Below are 21,946 nucleotides of genomic sequence, written 5' to 3' on the forward strand. Positions count from 1 at the left end.
TAAAACACATTACTAATGCCAACTCTTCTGGCTTCAAACCAGTAAGATGAAAGAGGTGCTGAGACCAGGTTTTATGGTGCAACTATCATTCTCAGTCTGAACTATGTGGTGATTCATTATTGCGCTTGCCAGAAACTCCACCCCAGTAGATATAATTACCTTTTTATTTTTTTAAGGAATAATGCTAGATAACAGCCTAATTGTGAGCATACAGACTTTGATTCATTAGTAAATGCTGCCATGTGAGTTTACTGTACAGGAGAAAGGAGGGAGGGGATGCTCAGTCCACGAGCATATATTTTAAATTATGAACATTTAAAATATGAGCCGGGCCAAAAAGACAGTCAACAATTGAGATGTCTCTATCAAACTTTAATTCTTACGTTTCTTTTAACAAAAGTTCAGTCTTATTTCTTTCTTATCTTTGGTCACCCATTGTGTCTAGTTATCATTTTCACAACTTTTTACATGCTTTATCTCCTAGACATTACATCAGCCTTGTGAGCTATCCAACCGTATTGATGGGTTGCCTGTTTCTGATGCCCCACTCTGGATGACCTTGGAAAATTACTTAGCCTCTCCGTTCTCTCCACTTTATTATTTCTGTATTACAGGTAAGAATTCTGGGACTCAGAGTTGTTCATTAAGCTGTTTAAAACACTAAAAAATGTAGTGTTACACCTGGGAGATGCTCAGAGGCTGTCAACCCCCCCACCAATGTAAAAAGTCATTTTCTATTAGCACCAGCATTGGTTGAGTTCAAGGAATGTTGCTTAACAAGGTGTTATTTGAAAATAGAAGCCACAGATCTCCTTAAGCAGGCTAAATACTTTTCCTGCCATTCAATTCTATACAGTACATATTTATTTTCAAGGCAAGAAGCAGAAAGAGAAGAAGGTTTTGGAGTTGAAAGCTTTGGATTTGGAGCCAGTCTCACCTCTTCTTTTGTGTTGTTTTCTTTGATGAAAATGAGACCCTGACAGGTAACCTAAGAAAATGTTGAGAAGAGTAGCAACAAAATATGTGTGAGTAGTAAGCATTCAACCAAATACAACTTAAAGAAATAAAGGCTCTCTCTATATTAAAAATATTTGAAAGTCAGAGAGAGAGAGAAAGAAGAGAGTGATCTGATACTGATTCACTCCTCAAATGCCAGAGTGGGCTAAGATGAAATCTGGAACCTGAAACTCAAACCAATCTCCCACATGGGAGGCAGGGACCCATGCACACTCACTCCCAGGGTGTACATTAGCAGGTAGATGGATCAGAAGTAGAGAGGCAGGGACTCAGATCAGGATGTGAGTGTCCCAAGTAGTGCCTTAAAAATTGCACCAATGTTGCTGCTGGTTGCTTTGCTTCTTATGCAAAATCATGAATGCCAAGCCTGTCATCTCAATCACACAAACATGGAAACTTTGACAGAGTGTTCTGCACAAGGGGTAAATGTCATGCCTTTCCTCAGTCCAGAGAAATGTGGGAGAGATAAGTTTATGCTATTCTTTCATTAGTCACCTTCAAGCCCAAATGTGCCTTATCTAACTGTTACCAAGTTCCTTTGTCCTCATCTTCTCCAGATGAACTGTGAAAGCATTTGTGTGAAAGAGATAAAAAGCAAATAAGCATCATTGATCTATCCATATCTTCTTTGGGCTATTACCATGGCTCCTTCAAAGTTGTTCTAGAGATATGATATGTAATAATAACGTGACTTAAAGCTGAAATGTATTTCCCAGCAAGACTTGGTGGAGGTGTTGCACAAGAATAGTTGTGAATAAGCACAGTTTCCCTTCAAAGTATCTTGCTGAGCATCCAGGGTTACTGTCCTGCTGTGGATCATTTGTAGGCCATTGCTTGGCCCCCTAGACATGGTACAGAAAGCTTGATCTCCACCATCTGTGCCAGGCTGCCTACTGTGCCCCTTGCTGCAGGATAGCCTTCAGAGCCATGAAATTTCTGTCACCACTGACATGCAGCTTGCTCCCTGACATTCTGATGTTTTGCCTTCTCTCCTCTGCTTCTTGTATTTTTCATACATTAAGGAAGTGTTGGTTTGCCACACCTAATCTACATGGGTTACGAGCATAGGAAGCTGGCCAAGTTGGAAGGAGGAATCACTGGAGTTGGTATTGTGATATGTATTTTGAAGATATGATTCTTGTGAATTTTAGTAAATAGATTTTTAAATGTTCATTTATGACATTTAAAAGGGAGATACAGAGACAGAGAGGGACAGAGGAAAAAGAGAGAGAGAATCTTTTATCAGCTGGTTCACTCCCCAAATGCCCACAATGGCCAGAGTTAGTCCAGGCCAAAGCCACAATTTCAGAACTGCATCTGGGTTTTGCATGTAGCTATCAGGGACCCAGTTACTTGAACTATTCATTGTCTGCTGCTTCTCAGGTTACATTAGCAGGAAACTGAATCAGAAGCAGAGAAGCCACTGTTCAAATCAGGACTCTGATATGGGATGCATATCCCCATGTCAGCGAATGCATAACCTACTATACCACAAAGTCTGCTAGGTAAACAAGTATGTTAATTATGATTAATATGGCTACAGCTTGACAGCAACTAACTCCATTTTGAGCTTTTCCTGGTGGCATCAGCTGTGACTGTACCAAGTGACTGGCTGATAGAAAAGAAGAGGCCCATCACTTCATATTGGCTGATAGCCACATTGACATCCATGCATTTCCACGCAGTTGAGAGTCTGGGGTTCAGAATTTTTCCTTCCAAAGTTAAAGATAATTCTCCTTCTGTGGCAGCAAGTACTGGTGCCTTTGAACTGCTCTTTGACACACATGTGTCTCTGACTCCCCTCCCTGAAAGAATTCACTCGGGATGATATCAGCTGCCATGGGCCCCGCCAGAGTATAAAACTCTTTACATCATTGCCAATACCTTGATGGTATCTGTGTCTATGTTTGAGTCATCTTGAGAGGCCCTATTATCCTGGATAATTTGCAAAACTCTCCTCCAAGACACAAAGCTTGGTTACTAACACTCTGTGCTCAGGGAAGTTTCTTTTACTTGTTTTTGCCTATCTTTTTATATAACCTTTTTTGTTCCATTTTTTAGTGTACTGCAACAAGCTGGTTAATTTAGGAGCTATCTTTGCTCCAAATGGCTTGTCATTTTACTGAAGAATAAAGGGACTTGCCCCTCTCAGAATAACTATAGTCCTTAAGGTTGAACCTGGCACCATGTATTGGGAAAACCTGGATACCTTGACTGACCTACAGTGACAGTTGGTCTCAGTACTGAGTGCCAGCTGTTTCTGCAGAGACCTGTATGGAAGTCAGTGAATCAGTACCATTTGTAAGCAGACATTTGAATCACATCACCTGTTGGGCATGCCCTGTCTACCAGCCTCAGGCTACTTCAGTCATGACCATTGTTCTAACATGATTGCTACCATCTTCTAAATCAAGTCAGTTAAGCAGATAAACTTATAAACATAAACTAATGCTGAATTAAGGATTTTTCTTAGCAGCATCCCTTTCCTTCTATAAAACATGTGTACCTAGTGTTTCCCCAAATTAATGACACTTATCACTTCCCTTGCTTAACTTTTCCTTTTGGAGACTTCCATGCTTATTAGCTAATTCTACTTTTAAACTCTTCCACCAGCTGAAGAAGATTCAATATTGATGGCAGCACACTGTCCCTTAAAGGCAAACCAAGAGGTAAGAGCCAGCTCACTGCCCTGTTATCTTGGCTCACACACTCACACACCCACACCCTTCCCTCTCCCACTACAGACAAACACACAATGGCACAAACACATGATGCTAATCAGAAAAGCATGGTAAATTCCCTCTCCTTCACACATGCTACAGCAGCCTATCATGTGAGGATGTAAATTCACTTCATCAGGACAAACACTCCTCTTGGGGGGCATCTCCTCAACTTCAAGGAGACAGTAATGACCAGCACCACAGACAGTGAGGGATGAGGAATTTACTGCTGCTGGGCAATTAGTGTTGCTAGGGGAAAAATTGCTTTCATTTAAAATTCTCTTTAAAGCCTAGATATCCAGGCTCATGGGATAATTTATCTTTCATTAGAAACTAGGACACATGCATCACACTAATAAATTGTTTCTCCCATTCACCTCAGCCAATAGATCCCAGAGGTCTTTAAGAAGTCAGAATCTTGCTGTCTTTGTTAGCTAAGATAGCGTGAAAATGCTTGCATGTATCTCATTTAGTCTCTCATTCACTCCCTGATTCTCTGGCACAGGCAGATGGCAGAAGAAACATTTGCCATGGTTGGTATGCATTGCTTTGCAGCACATTTTGTATAAATGAGTTTATGTAAACCAGCGGGAGCCTCAGCCTAGTAAGGGCAACTCCCCATAACCCCCACCAGGCCTGCCCCCTAACCTGCTTCCCATAATTACCAGTATGTACTGCAAACTTGTTCAGTCTGTCCCACATCCCATTTAGCTCTTACACATATCACTGGACGCTGAAGTCTAGCTCAACCTAACCTGCCCTACTATGCAGCCCACACACATGCTGGCAGGTGCCATTCTGTCTAGACACCCCTGCCCCAGGCCTGGTTTTCATGCTCTCCAGTGGGAGTGGTAACCCAAGAGGGAGGTGCCCACTAGTTCCCTCCTAGGTCACTCCCACTTCTGGATTATGCATTCTCCAAGTGGTTCTGCAGCTTGATTTGACAGAATTAGCCCCCAGTGCCAGCATCTGCCAGCTGATGCCACAGCAAAGCCCAAAAACTCTACCCTTACCCACTCTGATTTATGCTTGAACCAGTAGGAACAGACAGCCCAGCCTGGCATTTCCCTGATCTAGCTCACATGAGGCCCACAGGTGTTGTAGCCCTGCCTGGTCTGTTCTGCCTCATCTCAATTCACCCTCTCCAGTGGGAGTGGTTGTCCAGCAGCGGAGCCCTCCACATTCCTCTTACCAGCTTTGTCTCCTTCCTCCCTGGTTCTCATGTGTGGTGGTTGGGTGCTGATGCTCAGTCTGGCATGGCCTGCCTTGCCTCAACTTTGCCAGTGGGTGTTGTAGCCTGGCCTGGCCTGGCCCAGCCCAATTCCAGCTGATGCTGATGAGGGTTACAGATTAGCCCAGCCCGGCAGGCACCCAGTCCAAGCTGTAATGTGTACTGGTATGTGTTGCACCCGAATCTGGCCTGACCCACACTCAGTTCTGGTGCTCAGATTCGTCAGTGGGTGATGTGAACAGGTTCAGACTGGTCTGCTCTCGGCCTATGCCAAATGTATGCTGCTGAATACCTTTCCCTGGTCTGCTCTGGGCTGTTCCCTTTTGTGGCTCTTGTGCTCACCTGCAGGGACTATGTCCCAACAGAGGAGTTTCCCAAACTCCTCCATCAGAATCTCTCTCATTGCCAGATCTTGTGCATACTGGTGGGTCCATGGGCCAGCCCTACTTAGTCCACCTCCTGTCGTTACAGGAACAGTGGCTTTTCCTTGTTGGCCTTCAACCCATCCTGGTTCTTACTGTTGGATGTTTCAGCCCAACCAAGGCTCATCCATACACAGACACTGCTCACACATGGCTCAATAGGGCAGAAACCTAGCCTATTCTGTCCTGCATCTACCCAGGTTCTCATGAGCACCAGATGGTGCTGGAGTCTAGCTGGCTCAGTGCACCCAGCCTCAATTCTCACTTGTGCCAAGGAATACTCAGCCATATCCAGACCAGAACGCAGCCCTGAATCAGGCCCCCACACTCACCAGTGGGAACCCCAACCCAGCAACGGTGAACTCTCATAGCTCCCCAACTGGGCCTATTCCCAGCCAAGGATTATGTGCATGTCAGTGGTTGTTCTGAACCCGTTGGCTTAGCCCCTCACCTGTCTCAGTCTATGCCTTCGATGCCGTGGACTAGAATCCCTGGCTCATGCATACAAGTTGGTTTAAGATTCTTGCTCGGCATGACCTGTGCTACAGCTTGATTTCTGATCTTCCTTGTGAGTTAAGGTTTGCTCGGGCCTGCCCAGTCTGCCCCCTTCCAGTTGCAGCCCGGCCCACCCCACATCTTGTTTTAGGATGCACATTCTGATGCTGCTGCCTTGACCTGCCCAGACTGTTGTTAGTTCCTTTACTTGTGAGTGATGGCAGGTTCCATAGTCACACCTAGATCAGCCCATCCCTACTCCAACTCTTGAGCTAACCAGCAGAACTTGTATTTCCACCGGGTTGGGCCCACAATTCCCCCACAGAATCCATCCTCAAACCTGGTTCTCTCAAGTGCTAGTTAGTTCCTGACCATGCTAAGTGAAACTGTCCACTGTTCCACCACTCAGTCAGGTATTGTTGCCTAGCCCTGCCAGACAGGCCCCCAACCATAGCTTTGGTATGGAGTAGTGTGTGGCAGTCTGAGATGCTCTATGCTAATAGCCCATCTCGTGATTCCCATGTGGGCTGGTGAATCAGTCTGGCCCAAATAGATCTTATGAACTCTCTCCTCAAGCCACCAGGTCTCAGTCCCTACACTTGCCAGCAAGTTCTATGACCCCATGGCTGGAAGTCACAAAGGATTCATCTCTCACTTATACTTACACTGGCCTTATCCGTGGATGTCCCTAGGCAGCAAATATATACCCTAAAAACCCTAGAGATTGCCACCACGTGCCAAAAGCCTAGGACTCGCTCACCATGTGGCAATGGTGTCCTTGGGCCAAGTACCCAGCATTGGGTCCAGCCTCACTCGGGCACCCCCCCAGCCATTACACTGCAGAGGGCTCCTTTTCCCCAGTCCTCTGGCCGAACCTGAAAGTCACTATTAAAAGGCCAAATATAAGAGTTATGGGAGTTTCAGGAGATGCAGAAAGAGAAGCTGGGTTTAAAAATGTATTTAATGAAATAAAAAGGAAAAATTCCCCTAATCTGGAGAAAGAATTGGGAAACAACAACTAGGAGGGGCACAGAACTCCCAACAGGGTTGACCAAATGCGGTCTTCACCACAACGTATTTTAATCAAGCTCCCTTCAATAGAATATAAGGAAAAGATCCTTAGATGTGCACATAAATAAAAATCAATTGACATATAAAGGAATGCCAATTAAACTCACAGGAGACCTCTCATAGGAAACTCTACAGACCAGAAGAGGATGGGGTGACATATTCCAGATTCTAAAAGCAAAAAATTGTCAGCTCAGGTAACATACCCAGCAAAGTTTTTCTTTGTCTTTAAAAATGAAATAAAATTATTTCACAGTAAAGAAAAATTAAAAGAATATGCCTCTTCCAAACCTGCCCTACAAATATACTTAAAGATGTTCTCTTGACAGAGAAGAGGAATAGCATCCACCAAAACTAAAGGCAAATGTGAAGAACATCCTAGTAAAATAACAACAGAAGATTAAACTAATTAACAAACCATTGCTAAAATGACTGGAACAAATTACCACCCATTCATATTAACCTTGAATGTAATGGCTTAAACTTATCAATCAGACATCATAGATTAGTAGACTGGATTAGAAAACAAAACCCATTTATTTGTTGCTTATAAGAGACATATCTCACCAACAACGATCTGCTGGAACTATATCTCATAGATTTTTATTTTTATTTAGTTTGATCTCTTCAAAACACTTTTTCTCATTAAAATTTTCACTGACCCATAGATTATACTGAAGCATCATTTTTTCAAGAAGACTTTTGATTTTCTTTTTCATTTCTTCAGTGACACATCAGTCATTCAATCGCATGTTATTTATTAATTTCATGGTATTCATAATTTCTTTTTTTCTTCCTGTTGTTACTTTTTGTATGACTTTTTATATAAGAGAATGTATAATAACTGTGTAATGGAAACTATCACATCCAGAAGTATGTTACTTAACTTTATGGTGCTGTAAATTTCCATTTTTCTTCCTGTTGTTGATTTTATGTTGCGGCTTTTCATTTAATGGGATGTACAGTACCTGTATTGGAGACTATCATATCCAGATGTGAGCATACAATGCAGTATGCATCTCTACTTCCAGACCAAAGATAGACTCCCAATGAAATTATTATCTTGAAAATAGGATGCTGGACTCTGTCAGTTTCCATACCCTCAGCGATGGACATATGGCTGTTTAAGAAGAAGTATACTATAGTGATAATACAGGAGAACTCAATGATGAGGGAGGGATTTGGGGAGGGGATAAGGGAAATCCCAAGGCTTATGGAACTATATCATAAAATAATAATAATAACAAAAGAAGTTTTTTAAAAAGCCCTACAATAATGTCATTAATCTATGCATGAGTGTGGAGCTTCTGTTCCCAATCATCTCTTAAAAATCCCACCTCTTAATATTGCTGTAGTGGCAATTAAATTTTAATGTGATTTTTTGTTCATTGGAAAGTCAGATCTACAGAGAAAAAGAGAGACAAAGATCTTCTGTCTGCTGATTCCCTCCCCAAGTGACAACAGCAGCCAGATCTGAGCTAATCTAAAGCCAGGAACCAGGAGCCAGGAGCTTCTTCTGGATCACCCACATGAGTGCAGAGTCCCAAGCTCTTGAATCATACTCTATTGCTTTCCCATGCCACAGCCACTGAGCTTGATGGGATATGGGGCAACCAGGACATGAACCAGCAGCCATGTGGGTTTTCAGAATGTACAAGTGAGAACTGTAGCCACTGGGTTATCATGCCAGACCCTCAATATAAATTTTGAAGGAAACAAAGACTCAAAGCATAACCTCAGATCTTTTATTTTTTCACAGAAATAAATAATAAAACCTCTTTTCAATTCCCGTCTCTGGCTCTTGATTCCGGTTCCTACTAATGTGAACTCTGGGAGGCAATAGTGATGCTTCAATTAAATCAGTGTGAGCTGACCACATGGGAGATTGGAACTGTGTTCTCAGACCCAAGCTTGGGTTTCCTACCTACTGCAAGAACTTTTGGGAAATGAATCAACAGATGGGAACATTATCCCCTTTGCCTCTTTGAGATTTAAAAACCAGAATCTCAAAGGAATAGGAAAGAAAGCATGTATAATTATAAGCTGTGTAAAACAGCTGCTCTCAGGCAGTTCAGAGATCCATTTTCCTAGGTAAACAGTAGGTTTTCCTGTACTATTTTTCTTTCTTTCTTTCTTTCTATCTTTTTTTTTTTTAGGCAGACACTTTATAGAGGAGTCAGAGATGCCATAGGCAAGTAAGCTTGATTAACAGAAAAATATGCCAGTATTTGTCCATTTGTGCTAAGTAATATTTTTAATAGATCACAGTTGAGGTTAAGTTGAAAAGAGGAACTTGAGGAACTTGACTGGAATTTAGTCAAGGCCTGAGTCTCTGTTAGTCTCGCCTGCTTGTTCATTGTGCAATAGAGGTTCACTTTTAGAACCCAATCCTGCCTTGTTAACTAGGAACTAGCTAATGCAACTGTGGTAGTGGAGAATATTTGCCAGATGGTGAAAGTAGTAAGGCATTTAATATTTCTGTGAAAAAAAAGGAAAAAATGGTTAATGGTGGGAGATCACTATAAACCCAGTCCCTGAGCTCAGAGGGAGCCAATCAGGAAGTGTTTATGTGCTAGACTTACATCTGGTAGGACAGACTAAGCAAGGCAATGATCCGATTTGGCTTTTGAATCTCACTGGCAATGGTACAGACAATTGTCACAGTCACCACCTCTGTGAGATAAGTAGTAGCTCTATAGACATATTCATGATGACAAAGAAAACTGGGCAATTCCATGGAAACCCATGAAATTCGTACTTCAGAGTTCCAACCCCATGACATTTGAGGAAAAGAAACAAACTGCAAATATCAATATGATCAGTCAGTTCCAGAAACTGGGCAGGAGATAAGCAGGAATGACCAGGCAGAGGATTTTTTAGGGGAACCAAAACTTCTTTATGAAACTATAATGGTTAATGCATTAGTATACTTACCTGTACACAGATTCATGGAGTATACAGCAACAAAAGTGAACTCGATGGGAAATGATGGACTTTGGGTGACAACAACAGGTCTGTGTAAGTTCGTGGGATTTTCTGTAATAGTTGCTGGTGTAGCACTCTGACAGCAGTGTGTTGCCAATGGGGGAGGTTGTGCTAATGGGGGACAGAATGGATATAGGGACTCTACTTTCCTCCCAATGCTGCTGTGAACCCAAAACTGCTCTGAAAACAAACATTTTTTTAAAAATTTCAACTCGGGTTGTATCTCATAAATTTATTAAATTGAGAAATACAAGTCTAGACTGTGAAAGATTTATTTGAAAGGAAGAGTAATAGAGAGAGAGAGAATATCATTCATCTGCTCCTAAATGGCCACAAGAACAGAACTGGGCTGATTTGAGCCAGGAGCCAGGAACTTCTTCCACATTTCCTGCATGGGTGCCTGGGATCCAAACACATTGGCCATCTTCTGCTACTTTTCCAGGTGCAGTATCATGGAGCTGAATGGAAAGTGGAGCATTCAAGACTCAAACCAGCACCCTAATTGGATGTTGGCTCATAGGCAAAGTCTCATATACCACAGTACCAGCGACTAGATTTTTCTTAAAAGGCCATGCTATGATTCCCATGTTGTAATTTTGTGGCACCCCAATAGAACATGAAAATGCAGGCCCCTGCCTCAACACATATGAAGGATTTCAGGAGTGTGGGGCACATGACTAAACTAAGTGCAGGGTCCTCAGAGAACACACAAGCCCTATAGCACCAGAATTGGTCTTGTTTATCATGAGTATCAAGGACCTGACACAGATCAAATGGAATACTCAGCACTTGCTCACTTGTCCCGACACACAGAATCCATGTCTGGGCCAACTGTTCACCATCATCCCTGGGAGACTAACACTAGACTACTCTTCTTGATGTTTTTAGTCTTTGAGGTCCTCACCTTTGTCCCACAAGAACTCCTTCTTGCATGCTGTTATAAATAATATTTGGAAGGGAAAGACTCAGTGTCATTAAGACACATAAGTGAAATATTCCAACTTCCAGTCAGGCAGAGCAGAATAAGGATTATCCAAATTACGTGAAAATAAAGATAAATAAATTAGCACTAAATGGGGTCTGTTCGCCCACTGTTACTATAGTAGCTGGGCTATCATCAGTGAAATATTTACATTTCTGGAAATCACAACTCATTGTTGTCAGGAAACAGTGTTGTGATCAGACACACGGTAGTGGGTCAGTGACTATCCTTTCCCAATGACGTCAGAGCTCCTAGATATCACTGACAATGCTGGGTAATTGTGAACATGAAGGTCATGATGGAGTACTGACTACTTGCCAGTCAGTAAGTCTGAGCTACTACACTTCTCAGCAGCCCAGATTCTTGGCCTAGACTTCCATGAGTCTGTGCACCCTTGTTACCACTGGTACAAAGCCAGCCCTCAGTAAGAGTCAGGGAGCAGTGTTCAAAACCTCTTGAAGAGTTTTTCCTAAATATTTTCTCTTATTCTTTTGTAGGCACCACTTTGGATCAGCAGTGAGCCCAGAGGCAAGAGGGTCTGTATTTCTCACTTTCTGACAAATTGGGCCTAGTAGTAGGCTGCTGGTAGAGAACTGAAGGTCTTCTCCAGGTGAAATCTGAGACTTTGGGACAGCTAAGGCACCACTGGGACCTCTTCCCTTTCATCATGACTGCTGTGCCCCTAGTGGCAGGGCATTTGGGCTCCATCTCCACACCTCTCCCCCTACAGCTAAATGGGAGCTCCTTGGGGTCAAACTGAAAGGTAACTTATGGACAAAGATGGATGGAGAACCTTGGAACACGTAAGGACCAAACCACAGTCAAGAACACCAAAAGTGCATAGTGAGCTCATTAGAAAACAAAGATCTCCATGAGTGCCCCAGGTGAATAGATTCAGATGTCTGGAGACCATACAAGAAAAACTATTTTTTTAAGTGCTAATGTTCATAGAGCATTTAAGAGTTCTGCTCTGTTTTGTGAACTTTCTGTCTGACTCATCCAGTTCTTGCAATCTCTATCTTGCAAATGAGGAAATTGAGGCATGGTATAACCTGCCAAAGGAATCTGAGCCGGCAGGAGAATAGCCCAGGCAGGCCGGCTACAGAAGCATGATTCTAATGTCTGTCCTATTTATGTTCTCCTGGACCCCAGTTACAGTTTTGGCAGAGATTTAAGGGAAGGACAGTTTTTATTCAATGCCAGATTTTGTGTTATAGGACTTAAATTTCAGTCTCACTTGGTTGAGGTTTATCATCTTCACTAGGGTATGAAAATTGACTTGTTCAGGGCCTCCACACACACACACACACACAGTAAAGTAAGCAACAATTTTGGCTCACATCCGTCTCTATGACTCCCACATCAGGCTTTTTTCCTCTCAGCTCCAAACCAACAGCCATAAGATGTGCCCCTGTAAGCCAAAGAGTTAAGTTCTCCAAGGATTAAAGTTCCCAGAATGAAATAATAGGTAGGAAAAACAGGTCTTCCCGTTATGTACTCCAAATGAGGGCCTATGGTAGAAGAGAAAGGTTTCATCCTAGACATGTCTATCAGCCAAGTTATGAGACAACAGTTTACAATAAAATTCAAACAGATAACGCAGTTGGCTACATGTAAATTGCCTGAGATTATTTAAAAAGGGAGAAAACAATGTATCCATAGATGCAAAGTAACCTTGAAAAAAATATTTTTTTTTTTCCTGAAAGTGTTTTGTCAAACCAGAGGGAAAAGAAGAAGAGGAAACAAAAGCCAACACAAAAACACCATGAATGTGAAGTCCACCATGAATGGCCTATTCAAATGGCAGTTAAGCTACAGTGTAAGTGAGAGGCTCTCATAGCTGTTCTGTTCCCAGACGAAGTGTACAGGGGACATCTCCAGAAGTTAAGAAACACTCTAATTACATAATGAATTCTAGTGTCATGCAAATAACCACAAGTATAATAGCCTTTAGTTTAAAATCTAACATAACTCTTGGCTTTTGTTTTTCTAAAAAGGATGCTAGCTAAAATAATAATTGTCTTTTAAAAGTGTATTTATTGATCCTATTTGAAAGGCAAAGAGATACATAAAGACCTCTGTTCCACCAGTTCACTCTTTACATGCCCTCAGCAGCCAGGTTGGGACTAGACTAAAGAAAACAACGGGGACTCAGTCACAGTCTCCCCCACAGGTATCAAGGATCCAACCAAATGAACCCTCATTTGTAACCTCCCGAATGAGAAACAGAGCTGGGACTTGAACCTAGGTACTCCAAAGTGGGGCAAATGTTGTTCACACGATGCTGAAAAAGAAAGTGGCCAAGAAATGTTTCCTATGAGGAGTCTTCTTGATGATGTGAGTGCAATCTCTAAACAACTAAAAGATCATCCACTTAGAACCCTAATTTAGTATTGTGACCAACTTTGCTTCTGTGCAGGCTAAATTAATGAATGTTTTCCAAACTAAGAATCACTTTAACAATGAAAACTTAATTGATGAGCAGGTACACATCTTTAAATCATTTATTTGTACTTTCTGAAATGTACTGTTTTCCCCATCATATCATAATTAGCAAACTAGCAGAATTTCATTATCACTGCTCAATTACACTAATGCTCAGTAGAATCCTTCAAGCTCTTCTTATTCATTCAAGTTTATTAAAAAGTTGCTTTGGAACTTCAGTTATAGTCAGCCAGCTGACAGTCACTTCTCTTTTACAATCCACAATTAAATAAGGCAATCTTTTTGGAACTGCTGGTCCAAGCTGTATGGGGTCCCTCTGCATTGTCACTGGGAAGAGACCTGAAACTTAATTGTCCTTAGCAGGAGGACTTTAGTTAATAAGTATCAAGTGGTCATCGCTTGACTTCCTGTAACAGAAAGGGGGAGGAGAAAGGATCAATGATTTAAAATCTTTGAGGAAACAAAGTCTCTGAAGCTGTTCAAAAATATGTACTGTGAAAAAAAAAGACATGGATTTCAAAACTTTCTTGTACCCAAGTATATTTATCTTTACTTCCATTTTTCACCATGCTTTTTGAAGTAACACACATACAAAATGAAATATATGAGAAGGAAAACTGAACGGAGAATTTGCATTATTTGAGATTTGAGTATAGCTTTTGGAAACAAATCATGAAACATCATCCACCACAGGACCCTACCTCCACGTTCTCTAAGAAAGCCTTATCACCGTGACAGAGAAGAGGAAAACTTAACATTGCCAGCTGTTCCATGAAACATCTCTCCAAAGAACCACATCACTTTGGAACTGGAAGAGATTTCAGAGATCATGTGATCCAACCTGACGGATCCCAAGAAGGTTGGGTGAGCACATGGCTAATACAATCTCTGAAGAGCAGCTTGGGGACTGGCTTGGGGGTTAGACTGTGCCCATGCTTGTTTTCATCTAAAGCAGAGGTGGGGTTTTTAGCTGGAAAGGTTCCCTCTCTGTGTTGTCTTTGGAAAGATTCTCCAGACCAAATTCTTAATGGAAGATTAAAATTATGTTCTAATGATTACATTTTGTGAATTAATCTATCTCCCCAAAACTCATGCAGATGTCCAAACTCTATTACCTTAATACTAATGAATGATAAATTGATCTAAGCATAGGGACTTGATCTAATTGTGGTATCTATAAGATGGGTCTAGTGGGAAGTCTTCAGATCACTGGGGTGTGCTCTGAGTTGATTATCTGAGTTCAAGTTCTACCTAGTTATTCTATTTTCTGGATCACCATTCCTGCACACTACTATGAGCAGCTTCCACACAATTACAGGGCTGCCCAAGCCTGAACTGCACCCTCTTAACTGCAAAGCCAAACAACCCTTTTCCTTCCCAAGAAACTCCCTGTAAATATTTTAAAGTAACAAAACACTGACCAACATAGCTGGCTCTGTCAATATCAGGAAGCAGCATCAGTGTGAGTTGGCTGGCTAGACTACCTGGGTGAAAACAAGCAATCATATCCACACTCTGCAGAGACGGAGCTGTGAACAGGTGCCACCATCATGGTCACCACTCAGGGAGTACAAAGCCTGATCTGCACAGTGCTTTAAGTTCCCTTGTTGCCGTGGTGTGTTCCTTCTCCAATGTTCACCCTCTCCTCACGGCCATCCTCAATTCATCCCATTTTCCACATTCTACCCTTTACAGTTACTGAAGTACAGTTGATTTTTGGTGAAAGCCAAGCTGTCAAGTGTTCTCAAGCTCCAAGCCAGTCCACTTCCTTCTGCCTGGTCCTGTGGCCTTGATTTTCTCTTTACAGGGTCATTGCACTGCCCTTTCCACCAGGATGCAGGCTTTGTTCTGGTGATTCCATTTTAAGTATTGTAGCTAACTTTGCAGCCACATTTTAGTCAAATGTGCTAACAGTCAATTCTGTTTTCATATTTCCCTTTTCCAAATCTACCATCAGTTTCATAGCTGATTTCCTTGATGGACTCTCTTGTATCTTTTAATTCCTTCTTTCCTCATGATGGCCTGACACTTCTTTACCCAATCCATTTTCCCAACCACAGTTAGCATTCCGAAGTGCAGACTGCCTGTTGAAGTTACCCTTTCTCACAACTCACACCCCATCTCAGTCTCTCACCCTGCAAATCTTCTCACTCATTTCATATGCCACACAAGCATAATTTGGCAACCTTTTAAGGTGTGTTGTGGTGAAAATCAAAGTTAAGAATCTATCACAACAAAGACCTAGCCATTATTTTTCAGAACTCCACCTACATTCCCTAGTGCATGTTTGTGCCTTACAGTTAATGACATAATAGAAAGTCAACGTTGAGAGGATTTCCTTATCCAGGGCAACTCTAAGAAGGATGCTGCCCATGAAGAAGATTAATCTCTCTTCATTCCAGAGTTCAAAGCAACAGCCTAATGGTCTGAGAGGACCAAATGTGATTCTAAAAGCCTAACTCTTTCCAGAAGGCCTCATTTCATATTTAACAGACATTCCTGGGCATGCTCAGTAGCATCATTTCAATTCCCAAGATGCAGAGGAATTGATTAACAGAAAAATATGTCCTGTCGTTTTAAGGATTAATTATATTCTTGCATCTTCCATTAAGAATTTGGTCTGGAGAATCTTTCTAACGACAACGCAGAGAGGGTATCCTTCCAGCTAAAACCCCCACCTCTGCTTTAGATGAAAACAAGCATGGGCACACTCTAACCCCCAAGCCAGTCCCAAGTTGCTCTGGGATGTACTTTGTCCACTGAGGTCCAGACCCCTTCTCTTTGCATCCTGACAGGTGTCCAGGAAAACACAGTAGGTGATAAGGAGCTACTGGCACATGCCTCAGCCTGGAGCCCTTCAGCGTCCTTTTGGGCAGCTTGTCCACTCTATGCAAGGAGGGCCATCTGTTCCCCTGCCATGAAAAGACAAAATGTTTTTGGCAACCCCAGGGCCCCGCCTCTAAAAATAAGAGCTCTGACCTCTCCCTGTGGCCACTAGGGAGCTCAGTCTCTTGATTTGAAGGGCATAATCCATACTTTCTCACAAGAACCTCTTAGTTGTCCTGAGATTTTAGTCATTTAAAAAGATGATTTATTTCACACAATAAGCTGGCTCCTGGATGCAGGGTTAACCTTGGAAGCTCTCTTTCTTGGGGGAACAGAGAAGTTTGTCTCGGGAATGTGGAGAACAAACATAACACTGACCTCCTCCAACAGCAGGTATGCGACAGGAAGGCCGAGGCCTCTCTCCGCTGCTCCTCTTCACTGCTACCCCTTTTCAGGAATTGCTGTAGGTCTGTTTCAGGAAACCCATTCTGTTGGTATTTCTTCAAAAAACAGTGCATGAGGCCATTACTTTATTGATAGAAAATGAGAAATGGGCCATGCTCACCTTTGCTAAAATCATACTCTATCACGTAGCTAGCTTAGGTCAAAGAAGCAATATTAACAATGATGAATCAATCCATCCCAGAATGCCAAGCCAGGCCCACCATGGAAACAGAGAATAATCTGTGGGAAAACTCCAGACAGCCAGCCAGGGTGAAGCAGGGAAGTGATGTGTTCAAAAGCAAATGAAAGTAATAGTCAAAAAAATAAAGTGTGAGTACAATTGCAAGACCAGAAAGAATTTGCTGTCACATATGGTCATCTCTCTTTCCTCTAACTTCTATGCAAGATGGTCATTTAGTGGGTCAGAAGACAGGTTTTTCCGAAACTTAAAGACCCTGAGACCACCTTCCTTCATAACCAATGAGGTCTTCCTTCCCACCACTGAGCTCTGGCCCACTCCTGGGACACTGTCATATGAAAGACATGTGCCTACAGTTTTTCTCCTACCCAAGACATGCTGCTACAGCCAATCCCCATTCCCACCTGAAAAGTAGCCTGATCGCACACCAAAAATGTGTCCAGTAGTTTTTCTGTTTATCTGGCTTTCGTCAGGTTGGTCTAAGAGAGCATAAAGCAGAGGAAAGCGCCCAAAGCTGCCAATGCTGACCCTAGAGCAGGATTCTCCAAGCATAAGCAACTTCCGTAGAAGCACCCAATACCTAAGAAAGTGATCTTTGACCAAGCAATCAGTGGGTGAAAAAGGTTTTATGTTGGAAGGATACAGAGCCCTTTAGGTGGCCCAAGAAAGCATGAAGCCACACAATCACAAAAACTTCAGCTTTCACAGAATAAAAGAACATGCTAGCCCACGTGTGTCAATATCTACATAGTGATCAGGCAGGCAGTGCCACGTCATCATTGATATTTGACTGCTCCAAACCCAGGATCCAGGTGGCCTCACAAGGCAGGGGAATGTTTCAGCGCTGAGAGCAGCAAGCGTTTTTACCCGATCCTTTCCTCCTTCCTACCATATCTTCAAGCCTGGGTCTGGGAACAGGGACAACGTCCTAGTTGTATATTTAAAATTAATCTCCAGTATCAAAAACCATTTCTCCAAACTCTCAAGATCAAAGCAGAACTGTAATATTTTAAGAGAAAAATGCATATGCCCAAGTTTCAACCTACACAAAATTTGCTATTTGGGGGGAGGCAAATATTGATAAATGCTTACCTTAATAGTGTCGTAAGAATCTGTAATAAGTGCAATAAAAAGGCTGAGAATCATATATATAAAAAGGCTAATGAAGGAATATAAATAGAGACGGCTGAACAGCCACACCAAGACACTCTTCTGCTCAATTTGAGCGAAAGTCGCAAACATGTCATCACCATTGACCAGAGAAAAGAGGCACTCAGCAACTATGTCCAGATTTTCAAACTGCAAGGGGAAACAAAAAACAGTTTTTGAGACAGAATAACCCAAAGCATAGAGGTATCTGATTAGCTCCTCTTACTAAGGATACTTCATCATTATCAGTAACTTACTCATTCAACCTAGATCACTACCAGAAACTGAGAAGTGTTATTCAAAACGCTACCCACACTCAAAGCTGACCTCTTTCTATTTGCACCAGGTTCTTTATATACACTTAGAGCATTTACTTATTTGTTTCTCTGATAGGCAGACAAACAGAGATAGAGACACCAAGTTCTCTTAGCTGCTGGCTCACTCGTCAAATGCCCCTAGTAAACTGAGACTGCATATCCTACCTGGGAGCTGGGAAATCAACCAAAGCTGCAAAGTGGGTGCCAGGAACCCAACTACTTAAATCGTCACTGGCTGTCTCTTGGGGTGAGCATTAGTAGGAAGCCTGGATTGGGAGCCAGGGCAAGGAATTGAACCCAGGTTCCCCAATGTGGAACCCCAATATGTTTTAACCAATATTTTAAGCTAGGCCAAATGATACTTCTATACACTTTTTAATGTATTTGTAATTACACCATCTAACAATTTTAGATCCTAATACTTATTTTCTGCTTTGGATAAACAACTTCTTAGGTTATTCACATTTGTAGAGTGCTTTTATACAATATATCACTCCTTAGAGATGCCAAATTCCTTGCCACTGGACATTGCAATGGTGCTTGCCATTATAAAGAACAAAGGACTGAACACTGCTATGGATAAGGCTTTTTTCTCTTAATGGGTCTTAGCTGGTGCTAAGAATTTCAGGCAGCATTTATGTAAAATGTTTTAACTGGCTAACCCTTCTCTGGAGTTAGATGGGCTTAGCTAAAACAAGAGGGCCTGGAAACATGAAAACATAGGGGACAGAGTATGCCTAAATTTTGCCCATGGCATTAGCTAAGTCCAGTAATTCCTAATGCCTTGGCCTTCTCATTTGGAAAATGGGGAAAACACAATTTGATGGTTTATTTTTCAAAGAAAATAAAAGCCTCTGGTATTGTAAAAGCCAAATTAGAGTAATGTTTAATAATTTAAGAGCGCATTTGGAAGAATATCAACTATCTAAGGCCATTGGTGCCCACACATTTTGAGAAGGCAAGACGCCAAGTCCATTAGCGCTAAAAATGAACATTGGCAGGACAGTTTTTGCATCTTTACTTCTTTTGAGTTGAACATTGAAATTACATATCAAACAGGAAGTCAGAAAGGTAACAAAGTTGTGGAACTCCAGTTACACATCAAACAGTGGAAAATCACAATTTTCTTAGCATGTCCTTTAAAGAGTTGTGAATTTTGTTTTAAAGGAAGGCTCAGTTTGCACACTCAGGGTTGGTATGATTCTAAAAATTCTAGACACTTCTGTTCTAACGCTCAGCTGCTTAAGGCTTTGGGTGACACTGAAAGTCCTGATTCACTAGATACTGGTAGACATTGAAAATTCTGACCTTTTGACTGAATTTGGCGGAGAGAGATATAGGTGGGGGCGGGGGGGGGCAGTAAAATTTCCTGACTTCAGAATCAAATAAGAAACCATTTGTAAAAGAAAAGCACAAAATTCCAGGACGAAACTAAAGTTCTTTGTCTCCACTGACTCCCACTTTACAAAGTAATCCAAATATACATGCATTTCCCCAACAGATTAGGGTTAACCCTAGCAGAAACATCTGTGAGGGCCTTGGAAACAGCCCTCTTCCTTCCACTTCTCCTCGAGGGAGGGATAAAAAGAAGGAAGATAATAAGTAAGAAGCACAGTCCAGAAGCACATTATCTACAATGGCAGCCATTGGCTAGGTGTGACAACTAAATATCCAATAGGTAGCTAGAAAGGCTGGATTATATACTAGATCTCAAGATTTAGTATGAAAAGAACATGAAATAGCTCCATATTTTATATTGATGACATGCTACAATAATATTTGGATTTAATCAGATATATAATTAAAATTAACTGTCAATTTTTTTTTCTTTTGTAATGTGACTGCTAGAACATTTTATACGCATAGCTCTCATTTGTAGCTCACATTATGCTTCTATTAGACAGTGGTAGGCTGGAGCATCCCAATTTCACTGGACCTTTCCAAAGGACACAACTGAAATACGGAAATGCAGTCAGGCTTACAAACAGTCGCTTCACTTTCCCACATGATGACCCTGACACCAGTGACAGCTAAGACTGATGGCAAGACTTTTCTCTGTCAACCTAAAAGTACCAGCCTGCTTCTTGGGTTGAACTAAATGCTCTTCTGTGATGGTCTGTTTTAAAAAATACTAAGTAAATTCCTAAGACATATTGATTAAAGAAGAGATTGAGTTCAGGCAGATCCGCATTTGTATCCCATCTCTTCTGTTTACTAACTAGAAACCTCGGGGAATGAGATACTAGGATGCTACTTTCTGTAAAATAGTAACAACAACAATGTGAGGGAGCTGCAAAAAGTTCGCAGGAAATGGAATTCAAAGCTTTGTTTATTTCAGTGCAAACAACTTTGAGATCTATGCATATGAGGATTCTTCAAATGGTGCAAGAAAATGCCTACTATGTAAAAACCATGCATGAAACTTCTAAAACATTTTTGCACAGAAATAAACTGACCTTATAGCTACAATTTAGTGAGCTTTTGGTATCACATTCACATTTCCCTACAAGGAAAAGAAAGAGGCTTAACACAACAAAGTAGGAAAAGAGCTTGGCTAATGGGTCTAATACACGGCACTGGAGAATTACGGTTATTTAGTCAAATTCAAAGCATCAATATCTGAGTGCCTTCTAGAATCCGAATGGAAGCAGACAGATGAATTAGGGGTACAAAGTGGCAGGACAGATTGTTGGGTTGTCCTGAGACTTTGAGACCAGTGAATTAAGTCCGAATCCTTATGGTCAATATTTATTCCACACAGTGCAACACTGCTCTCTAGCGACAGAAAAGAAGAGGAGCTCCCAGAGCTCAAGCCAAGGAGGAGGAGAAACGCCAGAGCACTGAGCTGTGTCAAGTTCTTCCAGGACACAGGGATCACAGGCAAGCACTGTTTTCACTTCGCGAGTCGGCGTTAAAGCAATGGCATGGGATTAGAAGCAGTCAGGGGATCAAGATATATTACTAACCCAGAAGTTATCCTTCTATGTACTCTACTCTGTCTCAAATGAGAACTAACTTCCTTCAGACATATAAAATGCGACACTCGAAGAGAAGGCAACCAGAGGATGCCAGTCCACATGGCTTAATGTGGTAGGACAACACTGAAGGGCCGGGTTTCATGGACAGCTTACTCTTTGTGCACAGTCTGCAAGCCAGAGTTGATCCTTTTGGCTAATACAACTAACAAGGTTAAAACTGAGAGTTGAACTCCTATACGAGCTGGAATGTCATCCTCTATCGTTACCCCCTTTCCTGCCTAGCACCTCAGTGAGGGCAACAGCTGCCTGGACTGCTGTGGGGAGCTAATAAATGGGAGCATGGAAATACACAGCAAGTGCTTGAGCAACAGCGAATGTTAGCCGCTGTGGCTTTCCAACTGCCCCAGGCCCATGAAGACAAACTGCAAACTGCAATAACCCGGTTTACTATTTTGGCTTGAAAACAAGACCTCCCTGGTTTCATTTCTTGATGTATCTACCAACCTAATTTATCATTTTAAAACAAGTACATTTTAGCATAACTGATGTCCCTGAGATTAGGATGTGCAGTAATAGTTTCAAAATCAGATACTGATCTTAAATGAATATAAAAATGATGCTATAATCAGAGCCACCTGCAAGAACAAGATGTGCTGCTTTTTTATCAC

General features: G+C 41.8%; 1 protein-coding gene across 1 annotated transcript in view; it reads right to left on the reverse strand.

Moving 5' to 3' along the window:
• Positions 1-13,517: 13,517 nt before the first annotated feature.
• The window catches only part of MCOLN2 (mucolipin TRP cation channel 2), a 41,201-nt gene continuing 32,772 nt past the window's right edge, over positions 13,518-21,946 (reverse strand). Inside the window, exons 12-14 of the mRNA XM_040987375.1 lie at positions 17,927-18,133; positions 16,570-16,691; positions 13,518-13,772 (exon numbers count right to left, since the gene is read on the reverse strand). Coding sequence (XP_040843309.1) covers positions 13,736-13,772; positions 16,570-16,691; positions 17,927-18,133 — 366 coding nt within the window. The 3' untranslated portion in view covers positions 13,518-13,735. The remainder of the gene's footprint in view (positions 13,773-16,569; positions 16,692-17,926; positions 18,134-21,946) is intronic.

Source organism: Ochotona curzoniae, unplaced genomic scaffold (assembly GCF_017591425.1).
Source record: "Ochotona curzoniae isolate NIBS_2020 unplaced genomic scaffold, NIBS_Ocur_1.0 contig_4612, whole genome shotgun sequence".
NCBI classification, from domain to species: Eukaryota; Metazoa; Chordata; class Mammalia; order Lagomorpha; family Ochotonidae; genus Ochotona; species Ochotona curzoniae.